At 66.7% G+C, this 11466-nt stretch overlaps 1 protein-coding gene across 1 annotated transcript in view; it reads right to left on the reverse strand.

Moving 5' to 3' along the window:
- The window catches only part of ADSS1 (adenylosuccinate synthase 1), a 17343-nt gene extending 8681 nt beyond the window's left edge, over window positions 1-8662 (reverse strand). The window contains exons 1-2 of the mRNA XM_029950765.1: window positions 8427-8662; window positions 1755-1857 (exon numbers count right to left, since the gene is read on the reverse strand). Of these exons, the coding sequence (XP_029806625.1) occupies window positions 1755-1857; window positions 8427-8621 (298 nt within the window). The 5' untranslated portion in view covers window positions 8622-8662. The remainder of the gene's footprint in view (window positions 1-1754; window positions 1858-8426) is intronic.
- Window positions 8663-11466: the final 2804 nt, after the last annotated feature.

Consider the following 11466-nt stretch of genomic DNA (forward strand, 5'->3'; position numbering starts at 1 on the left):
CTGGGCGTGAGTGTTTAGTGGGGACAGAGCCTTAGGTGGGGAAGATGGTGGAAAGTTCTGGAAACAGAACTGGCGGCTGCACCACAGTGTGAACTGCTTAAGGCCAAGAGCCCGGTGCCTAAAGGTGGCCAAGATGGGGAGTTTATGTCGTATATATTTATCACGGTAGAGACGCCATGGCCCAAGCAGGACGGAAGCCAGCATGGAGTGTTTACGGAGCCGAGGCGGGCAGTGGTGGCTGCGGCGGGGGCAGGGCCCCAGCGAGTGGCCTCAGGGAGCCTCTCGGAGTGATGACAACGTCCTAAAGCTGAGTCGTGGTGGCAGCTGCACGACTGTGGGGAATTTCCCGGCACGTAAATTCCACATCCGTAAAGCGGCACGGAAACGGGAGAGCGTGAGAACGCAGCCCCAACGGTGCCGGTGGAGCGGGGCCTCCGGGAGCCGTGCCCGCCCCGTCCATACGATGTGGGATCCACACACGTGCTGTTTGGGGGCAGGGACGGGGACTCAGAGGGGGAAGGTGGCCTGCCCCAGGTCACACAGCACCTTGGTGTGGGGTCCAGGCTAACTCGAAATGCAAGCCCTTTTCTCTTAGACCAGAGGCAGCGGGGCTGGGCCGCCTGCTGCCTTCCCAGGAGGAGCCCCTTCCAGCCTTGGTCCCCCACGGGGCTGGCAGTGGCACAGGCTTGGCCAAGGGAGAGGGGACACGGGTCCAGGTGAGAATGGCTTTGAGACTGTGCAGTCCATGCTGAGTACAAAAGGTCACCTAAATGCCACGGCATCCTGAGATGACCACGTGGCAGGGCCCAGGCAGTGTCACAAGCTGAGGGGCAGCTCTGTGAGCTCTGGCACATTCTGCCTCTGCCCAGCACACCGCTGGCTGGGCTGAGCCCTTGCCCTGCTGCCTGGTGGCCACCCAGCCTGGGCTGCAGCCGCTGGCCTGGCCGGTCCCAGCTCCTGACGCGGGCAGAGCCCCTCGGCGGAAGCAGTGCCTCCTTGGCCTTGCTTCCTGCCAAGCGGGCCCAGGGCCTGGCTAGGCCTCGCCCTGCGGGTTGTCCCCTCGCTGTCCTCGCCCCCTGCCCAGCCCCTGTCTGTACTCCACAGTCCTCTCCTCTGCCCAGCCTCGTCTGACCACACACAGCCCCTCAGCCGGCGTCTTCCTTGGCCCGCCACCAAGCCCTCCCTGGGCTCATGCCCGCAGCTGCAGACTACGCTTCCCACCTGGGGAGGGCCGGGGGCAGGTACGTCCCCAGTGCGACCTGCCAGGTCGTGGAAGGAGCCGGAGGAAAAGTCTGGGTCGCTGTGGGAGGGCGTCCCCGGGGGCGGGCTGAGGCAGGTTGCTCGGGTTAAGGGCTGAGGGCCAGGTGGGCGGTCTAGCCCAGTGGCCGGAAGGGAGGGAGGGGAGAGAAAGGGAGACAGAGACCAAGAGAAATGGAGAGCAGGAGACCCCACAGCCCTGGAAGGGCAGGGAAGGTCCTGCACACAGCAGAGTCTGGCCATTGCTCACACACGCACACACAGTCGCACGCACACGTGCACATCCCCTTCCACACAGCACACTTGCTCACACACACCCTGGGACGCAGGGGTGCAAACGCTCACGTTCATGCCCACAAGTGCAAACATGCTCCTGCGTGGGGCTTGGATGGGCCTCCTGCCCCGTCTCGGTCCAGCCCAGCCCCACATGGCATCCCAGGCCCATCTCGCCTGCACCCTGGGGACCCCGGTTGGTGGCCGGGCAGGCAGACACTCACCGATGAAGGACACGGCCTTGGTGTTGATGATGCCGCTGGGCAGTAGGTGGAAGTCATACTCCCTGCCGTCCACCACCACCGTGTGGCCAGCGTTGTTGCCACCCTGGGGACAGAGACCCGGCTGAGTGTGTGGGAGCCTCGGGGCGTGGCAACCTCACTCCTGACCAGCTGCAGGCATGCGTGCTCCGGGGCCGCCTCCCCCAGGGTGGGCGGATGCTGTCCATGCTTGGACTTGGGGCATCTGGTGCGGTGGTGGCTCTGATCTGGGTCTGGGGTGCACTGGGTTGGTGACCCACTCCATGGGTGAGGTGCAGGGGCTGGCCCAGCTGGGGCCCCAGCCCCCCAGGACCCCCTTGTGACCACGCCCCTAGGAGGCCAGCTTGGCAGAGGCCCCCAGAGCTGCTTATAACCCCGCCCCACCTTCAAGCCCCTCTGGGGGTCCCTCCTCTGATGCAAGAATGAGGGGCCGGCCCCTCCAGGGAGCGCAGACCCAGGCCCCACAGCCCGAGTTCCACGGGGGCAGATATCAGAGACCCCCCAGGCCAGAGGCTTGCCCTCCCACGCCTCCCATCACGCACCGGTGCGCTAGCGCATCTCCCGGATTCCCACAACGGCCCTCACCCCTGTGAGCTGTACCGACTGCCCAGCTGGGCCCTGCGAGAAAGCAGTTCCACGCGGGGCCCCAGACACCCCGCACCCCGTGTTTAGTGCACGTGGACGGCCCATCTGGGTCTGCCGCTGCTGCCCAGACACGGCATGGAGGGCCCTCTCTGACAGACCGCTGGGTCCCCACAACCCAGGACGGGCATGTCCCCAGGTGCCCCGCGGCTGGTAGGGCCAAGCTGCCCTGAGGCTTCCACGCAGCTGGCTGTGGGAGCTGACCGCAGGCTCCCAGCAAATGATGGTGGGAAGGAACGGGCTGCCCTGTAGGGAGCAGACGGGAAGGGTGAAAGGGCGGTGGGGGCGTCCAGGGGGGTGTCCCATGAGCAAGGACAGGAGGGCAGCACTGGGCTGCAGGGGTTCAGGACAGAAACGGTGCTGGTAGGTGACCCGGGTGGACTGCCACAAGGAGGAGACGGGAGGGATCCCAGAGGGGCCGTGGGAGGGAAGGGGATGAAGCCGGCAGATGCTGCCGGGCAGGGGCTCGGCCTCAGAGGCCTAGCCCGTCCTTGCTCTGCCCTGGTCTCGGCTCCTGTGTGCTGACCCCTCACACAGTCCCCTGCACCACACTCGTGTTCGTGCCCAGTCACGCTGCCACCGCGGGAGGGGTGCCTGGGGGCGTGCTCTCCGACGGCAGATGGGGCTGCAGCAGGATCCAGGCTGGACGGGACTCAGGCCCCGCTGCCTCTCTGCAGGCACCCACACCCCCCATGACCGCTTCCTGCCGGCCCCAGCTGGGCCCGGGCACCTGCCTCCCCCGCCCTCCCTGTGCCTGGGGCCAGGGTCAGCTGGTCCCAGGACACACACACACATGCACACACATGCACTCCCACCTCTGTTTGGGGTAAACACGAGCACCTAGGAACAGCTCGTCATGGGCCAGTAGGCATCAGGTGACCGCTGCCGGCTGCAGGGCCTACGTGTCAGACCACAGTCCTCTCCCAGGAGTGTGAGCCAGTCTGGGCCCGGAGGCTGAGCCCGGGGCCGGCTGACCTGCAGGGAGCGCCTCTGAGAGCTCCTAGGGGACTGTCCCAGAGAGACCCGGCCTGTCCTCCCCCAGGTCACGCGCAGGCCCGTGGTGAGGTCTGGGCAGGAAATGCCCCACCTGCCTGCCTTAGGCAGTGGCCCGGTGACGTCTGTAGGCTGCAGGCCCAGGAACAGCAGGCTGGGGGCCGTCGGGCTGGGGTGGTCCCACCTGGTTCAGAAAACCCCTTGGAGGGAGGAGCTTGTCCAGGGTCCCAGGGAGACGCTGGGGAGGACATGTGGCCACCTCCACAGGGACTGCCTCTTGGGCGGCTCCTCTTGGCCCCCTGTCCCAGGGGGCAGGTTCCGGAGGCTCCGTGCCCTGGGAGAGTGAGCACTGAACCTCTGAACTTCAGGGCGGCCCGGTGTGAGGGGTGAATGCCAGACCTCAGTTTCACTGCCTGAAGCTGGCCTCCCCCTACCTTGGTGCTCCTGGGGGGCCAGCAAGTCCGGTGGGAGCTGGGCACAGGTGCAGGGTGTGGGATGGCCGGAGGGGGCTCTGCGGTGGGGCCTCAGGTCAGGCCTAGCTCCACTCACATCGCCCCCACCCAGCCTGTCGGGTCACTCACGGACACCCCTACTGGCAGCCTCCCTGGAGGAAAAGAGCTAAGAAAGGGGGGTGCTCTCTCTCCTGGACGTGGAAGCAGAACCCAGCCAAGGCTGGCCCACTGGGGGATCTGAGCAGGCCCGGCCTTCCCCTCCCTGCAGGAGCCCAGCAGAGTCAGGGCGCAGGCCCAGCAGGGCACCTCTCCACAGGGCTGTGTGGGCTTAGAGTGTGATGACGGCCTTGGGCCGCGCAGAGCAGGCCACCTGCCCTGTGCCATCTAGAGAGACCGCCCGGCCCTGTGTGCCCTCTGTCGCCCTCCTTGCCATCTTCAGGCTTGTGTAGCCCCGAGGGCCCACTCCGAGTCCACACTAGGCCCCAAAACCCGGGGGACCAAGAGCCCATGGGAGCCATCTTCCTGCCGCCCTTGGGCCCCTACCCCGAGGCTCCCCTGAATCGCCTGCAGTGCAGCTCCTGGAGGCCGTTCCTGGGCCTCAAGTGTGCTCTGGCGCCCGCAGGCCTTGAGGACACTGACCGGGGGTGGGGGAGCTCAGATGGCTGGAGGACCTGTGGGTGTTCAGGGACATCGCCTCCTCAGAGGCAGCCAGGGGAGGGCTGGGAGTGGGCATGGAGGGTGGGGCAAAGCCGCGAGGGTGCCCCAGGGGCCCCCCCACCCCCAGGGCTGTGGCTGCTCCTCTGCCCGCACCACCCCTGCCTGGCACGGCTGCCGGGTGCCTCTCCACACCCCTCCTGGCCTCCATGGTCCACACCCACAGGGCTCCGTGTGGCTGCCCTGTGGAGGGAGCCTTGTCACCTGCATGTGTGCCCTGATGTCCAGCCTCTGTCCTCATCCCTGCCCCCTTTCACTAGCCCTCGGCCCCAGCACCCTGCCGTCTGTTTGGAAGGCCTTTCACTGACCTCTGACCTGCCAGGGCCCAACCTCTATGACCTGCTTGGTCACCACCCCTCCAGTTGTCTCTAAACCCCCAGCCACCCGGGTCCCCATGCTGCTCTGGACAGCTCCTTTGGCCACAGTGCCTCCTCGGCCCTGGCTCCCAGGGAGCCACCAGCCTGGCTATCTGTCCTGTGATGCAGTCCCTGCCATCGTCAGCGTTGAGGGGCCCCTGAGCCCCAGACTCCTCCCCAACATCCCTATTTCGCAGACAGCCCTGCCCCTCCACTGCAGCCGGAGCCTGCTTGTCTCCCTGGGCCAGCGCACTCTGGACAGGTGCCTGCTCATCCGCCCGAGTCTGTCCCTAGCCCTGGTCCAAGTCCCAGACAAGTGGGCAGCGGAAGCAGGGATGTGAGCAGGGGCGGGTGGGGGCGGGCGGGGGCAGGGGCAGCTTCTCCAAGGCTGTGGGGTCCCCATCAGGCCCCAAAGCCTAGGGGACAGAGAGCCCGTGGGCCAGCCCCAGTGTGCTTGGGGTCTGGCTGGGTCAGGGTCTGGGTCCCAGGCTGCAGAGCGGAGGTTTTATCAGGACCCTGCACGACACACAGAAGGGGGCCCACCCTCGGGGGGCGCCTGGCTCACCCCACTGTGCATGGCTTCCCCCGGTCTACCTGCCAACCAGCTCCTCCACCCCTTCACTCGTTCGACCTGAACAAAAAGGAGCCTCTGGTCAGCGAGACAGTGGTGGGGGGGGCTGAGAGGAAGGAGGTCCTGGGCTCCGGGCCTCCCCTGCCCGGGGCCACCAAGGGCGGTGTGACCTGGGGAGGCCCTCCTTCCGGAGCCGCCGCTGGGTGGCCAGTAAGAGCATGCAGATGTGCAGGAGACCTGCTTCTGGAATTCCCACCGGGCACTCCCAGCCCCTGTCCCCGTGAGGGCTCTGACTGGCCTGGGGTTCGAGACGAGGTGTCTCCCGAGACCCACCTGAGGAGAGGGGGCCCAGAGCACCGACAGGCCTCAGGGCACGGCCCCTCAACCTCCGAGGCCCCCGAGTGCAGGGCCAGACCTCTCCTCCACCGGCTGGAGGCCGAGGGCCCTGCTCAGGGGTGGCTGGACTGCCGTGGCGACCAAGAGGCCCTGCAAGGCACCCTCGTACGGGGCAAGGCCACGCACGGAGCCCTGTGGACACTGCAGCTGAAAGGAGGGGTCTTAAATCCTGACCTTGGCAGTCCTGGGCTGGGGGCCCCGGAGCCTTCTGACCAAAGTAACTGTGCAAGTGGAGGGAGGGCTGAGCGGGAGCGGCTGGCTCCGTGGGCCTGGGGCCGCGGGTGGGATTGAGCAGCAGGAAGGACACTGAGAGAGAGAGAGCCCGGAGGAGGTGTGGGGGTTTGTGGGGGGCGGGCAGAGCTCACAGCCCAAAGGTCTGTGCAGGGAGCAGAGACGGGGTGCCAGCCCCACGGCAGGCCCACAGGGGCCCCCGGGGGCTGTGGTGACATGGCCCAGAGGGAGCCTGCCCTGCCAAGAACAAAGGGAGGCCCTCGGGGACCCAAAGCAGCTCCCAAGACCCAGAATGCTGGGCGTGGACGAGGGACTGGGGGGGGGCAGGGGGAGGTGGCGGCGTGAAGGCCTGGAGGGCACGGATTGGGGGCATGAGGGATGTGTGCAGTGAGAAGGGACCAGCCCCCACAGGGCGGGAGGAAGCCAGGCCAGTAAGGGAGGTCGCGGGGGGTCCTGGGGCACTGACCACAGGAGGAGACCGGCCTGAGGGTCAGCAGAGCAGGGGCAGAGTGCAGCCAGCCCATGGGGGACGCAGCTGCCACTTCGGACGGCCCCGGGCCCAAGTGACAGGCCAAGTGACCCTTCTGGTCACTGGGGCTGGCTGGCTGCAGCCCTTCCAGGCAGCCACCCAGACGGGACTCCTGGCCTGGCCCGGCCCGCCCACTACACGTGTGCCGCCTGCCTCCCGGGGCCCGCCGCTTCTGTGCGCTGCCCAGCTCCGGGGGCCAGGGCTCCATGTGGCTCTGAGCACCTGATGGCCGCGACTCTGGGCTTCGTGCATTCACCCCCTAAGTAAGAGGCAGCCTTCCCCAGGGCAAAGGTTGGCCCTCACCATGCAGCCGGGCACTGGGGCTGTCTCCAGGGCTGTGTGGCACACGTGAGGGCCCACACATGCCGCTCCTTCGAATTCCTCAACTTTTCTGGGCCTCACTTTCCCTGTTTTCCCCACTTGTGGGGAGGCTGAAGGGGAGGGGGCCCTGCGGGTTCCCCCCTGGGTGGGTAGGAGCCGGGGCTCCTACAAGCAGAGACACGTCTGATCCCAGTCTGAGAAGTCAGATGGGGGCCAGGTGCCCAGTGGGCCCTCAGGTCAGCTGACAGGCTTCCAGCCTGCTCTGCCCTTGGCCAGTCCTGTCCAGGACTCTTACTAGTGACGGACAGGAGAGGGCAGGGACTGGCCTGCTGACCCAGGTGGCGGAGCAAGGAGGTCCCCCTCCAGAACCATTTCCAGAACCAGGGGAGCCCACAGAGCCCCCCCAGTCTCTGCAGGAGGGGGATGAGCCACAGACAGACCAGTGAGGCTCACTGGGGCCGTGGCACCATGTGCTCAGGAGCAGGGGGCAAGAGCCCCTAGCTCGCAGGGTGCCCAGAGATTGCCTCTGGCCCCTGGAGGCTCTCAGGGGACCGGAATGGTTCGCTGGCCCAGTTCAGGGCAGAGATGGAGTGAGCCTCTCACGGTCCCGGGAAGCACCTTCCAGGAACCCACTGCCCGAGGGGGCACAGGGAGCGGCTGACATGGGCCTAGAGCCAAGTGTTGGGCTCGCCCTTCCCTGAGGCCGTGCCCCAGCCTGAGCCCCTCTGGCTGGGGCCAGGGGTAAGGCTACAGACCAGGCAAAGGATCTCAAGGGATGTCCCCTCCCCTTTTGGGGCAGCATTTCTGGGCATGGCCCCAAGCCGCAGCAGAGCCACAGCGTGGGCCTAAAACCCGCCTGTCTGTGCCCTGAGGTCTGTCAGCCTGGCTCTTGCTCTGGTGCAGGGGGCAGCACGGAGAGAGCCCACAGCTGGCAGTGCCCACCCTGGGTGACCACTGGGTCACCCTGGCCGGCAGTCCGTGGCCCCTCCCTCCCCCTCCCCCATTCTGGCCAGGACCCTCCTTGCCCCTGGCTTCCTTCAGGTCCTGGCCAGCTCTGTGCTCAACCCAGACAGGAGGAGGACGGAGGTGTCTGAGAGCAGACAGAAGCTGGGGGCGCCACCCCACCCCCACAGGGAGCACCCAGCGTCACACCCACTGCGTGCCCCACCCCACCCCATGAGGATCCGGTGTCCCCAACTCAGCACTTGTATTTATAGCTCTGCCCTGGCCTTCTGCCTTAAGGGGTGGGACTGGGTGGGGGAGGCGGTCCCTGGGGGAGCGGAAGGGGGAGGGGGGAGTGTGCGTGTGCTAGGGGTCCCAGGTGTCAGGGAAGGGAATATATCCAGGAGGCGTGTCCAGGTCAGGGCGTGGGAGCACAGGGTCCCCGGGTGCAAGGGGAGGAGGGGGCTAGCTGGGGGGGTAGGCCCGCACCTGGCAGCGGCTGATGATGTCGGCGTCCGTGGCCAGCAGGTCCACCACCTTGCCTTTGCCCTCGTCCCCCCACTGCGCGCCCAGCACCACGGTCACCCGGGAGCCGGTCGCCGCCGCCTCCTGCTGCAGCCGCCCCCGCTTGACGCCGCCGGCGCCGGCGGGCCGGTCATTGGAGGAGGCTCGGGTCCCCGACATGCTGGCTTGGCTCCTCGGCTGCGCTGGGCGACGGGAGGGCCAGGCCGGCGCACCATTAAAAGGAGCCGCCCGGGGCAGGGGGCGGGCCGGGGGCGGGCCTGGCCAGGTGGCGGCGCCTCTTGGTGACCTCCAGGCCGCCGGGTCCCGCCCCGCGCCCGCCCAGCCACCCCCGGGGAGCCGAGTTGGGCCGGGGACACTCACTAACGGAGGTGGGGACCCAAAGACAGAGAGAGCGCTCCGCGGTCCAGGTTTCTCCCTCGAGAACGCGCATGGGGGCATCTGCGCTTCCCTGGCCCGAGCAGGACCCGATACGCACCAGGCCTACGACCTCAGGGTTTTGGAAACTCTGGGGGCTCCTCCTCAGAGTGGGAGTGCGGCTTGTAAAAGGGGCGCGATGTCCTACTCGCCGCCTGGGGGGCCTGCGTCCTGGGGGATCGCGGCGCCCCTGCGCTGAAGTGAACCTGCTCCCTGGACGGAAGCGCGCACTCTAGTGGCCAAAGAGAGAGCGCGCGGCTGTCCGCCAGCACACCCACGCATAGTCTCAGGGGCCCGGTGTCTGCAGGGCGGGCAGGCTCTCCCGGGCTGTGCTGCCTTCGGTCCGCAGGGCCCTAGAATCTGGGAACACAGGACCGATGATGGCAGGGTCACCTGGCCAGCAGGGAAACAGCCAGGGAGGGGGGCCAGCCCCACACCAGACCCCTTCCTGGCCCAGCCTGTGCAGAGACTGGGTTTCCAGAGAGGATTTGCATCCGTCTGCTGGGCTCCTGTGCCCCTCTGTGACTCTGTGAGGCCTCCCGGGACCGGGCCACATCCTGGACCAGGTTTAGGAATGGCTCCCCTTCCCCCCCTCTCACTCACTGGGAGAAGGGGCCAGGCATGGGCCCCGGGGCAGGGGTGCTCCGTTAGCCTCTCACCCTGTCCCCTCTGGGTGGGGGGCAGTCTCAGTATAGAGGGACCCAGAGCCCAGCTGCCAACCTCTGGGCAGGGCTCAGAGAGCCGCTGCGCTCCGCGGGCTCCACTGGGGGACCAGCACACCCACGGAGGAAACGAGCAGACTGGCTGCCACACAGAGTCACTCACAGAGTCCCAGCACAGGACTGCACTGCCAACCTGCCCCTTGTTTGTCTCCTCCTCCCCCCTTCCCCATCCTGGGCTCCTGCTGGGGCCCTGGCTGGGCTCCCTCTGTGGCCCAGACCCTCCTCTCACAAGGGGACACCGGCAGTTCTTCCCCCCGGCATTGCTGTGGGGTAAACTCCGGAGTGCGGGTTACAGGTGCGGTGCGAGGGCTGGCCTTCCAGCCACAGCCTCCCTGGACCACAACCCCCCGCCCCCCTGCATGGCAGCGTGGGAAGTGGCCAGACACGGGCAGATGGCCACCTTCTCGAAGACCAGGCCAGGCTGAGCAGGTTGAAGGTGGAGCGCAAGGCCTCAGGTGGCCTGGGGGCTGTAGGGGATCTCTGCTGCTTCTGAGAGTGAGGGGCTGGGAGAGGAACTGGCTGTGGAGACTCGGAAAAGGCAGAAAGGCAGGACTGTAGCAGAAGGGACAAGGTGGGAAGGGTTGTTTGCATTTCCAGAAGGAGCCCAGCCTTCCGAATGGCCACAGAAGCCGCCTTGGAGAGGGAGAGTGCTGGAGTCCGGTCACAAGGGGGTGCTTCTCTCTGTGGAAGGGGGGTGCTGGCTTGGAGCCCTTTCTGGGGGAGACTGGCTCGGTGGGGACAGCGTGGGGGTTCACATGGGATCTGTAGGGCTAGACGCCTGCCGGCAGGGGCACTAAACCCCCCCAAGCCCAGCTCTATAAATAGCCAGAGGGCCTGGGTGGGGGGGTGTCGGGCTTTTCTATAAACAGCCCTGTCCTGGCCCAACAGCTGGGGCCTTGCAGGTCACACTGCCCTGCCTGAATTAGAACACATCCCCGGCCGTGGCCTGTGCACTGTGGGCCCGTCACCAGGGTGGTGGCAGAACAGGTCAGCAAGCTCGCGGGACTTGCTGTGTTACCTCGGGCTCAGCCACGTGGGGTTTCCACTCTCCGGGGGCCACGGGGCCCCTGGAACCACATCACACACAGTGGTCCAACACACAGACACCGCAGAACGCTTGCACCCTTGAGTGTAAAATGGCAGGGCAGGGGCAGGGGCAAATAGAGTGCGCGGCAGGGGTGAAGAAGGAGGGCACGGGGGGGGGGTGGAGTGAAGACAGTGCGTGGCAGGGGTGAAGATGGAGGGGGCGCACAGTGGGGGCCAAGATAGTGCGCAGCAGGGGTGAAGACGGCTCGGCAGTTTCTTAAGATGCTGGGAACCTGGCCGGTGAGGCGGAGAGCACGGGCGCACACGAACACGGTGTGCGGTTTTGCACACATGCTTATGCCCAGGAACAACACGGGGCCGGTGCACACCATGGGTGAGAGGGTGAGGCCCGGCCAGAGGGCGGGATACGCCTCAGCAAGGAAAAGGGGTGGAGTCCCGACACCCGCTACGGCACGGAGGACCCTCGGGGACACGCTACGTGCGTGGAGGTCTGCCAGTCACCAGAGGCCGGGTGCTGGGATTCTGTTTATATGAAAGGTCCACAGAGAGCAAATCCGCGGAGACAGCGGATTTGGGGGCTGAGGAGGGAGAACGGGGAGTGACCGCTAAGAGAACTTTTGGGGGATGGTGGAATATTCTGGAACTGGATCATAGTGCTTGAATGCCTCATGCATCTGCTGAAAAGCCACCGAATTACTCACAGCGGGCACAGCCACCCCGCCCCCGCCCCCAGCCGATCCCAGCAGCTGCGGCTAGAGCCCCCCAGGCCCCGCCCAGCCCCTCACGTTCGCCCACAGCTTCTGGACACCATGCAGCACTCG

The sequence above is a fragment of the Suricata suricatta genome, chromosome 9 (genome assembly GCF_006229205.1).
Source record: "Suricata suricatta isolate VVHF042 chromosome 9, meerkat_22Aug2017_6uvM2_HiC, whole genome shotgun sequence".
Taxonomy (NCBI): domain Eukaryota; kingdom Metazoa; phylum Chordata; class Mammalia; order Carnivora; family Herpestidae; genus Suricata; species Suricata suricatta.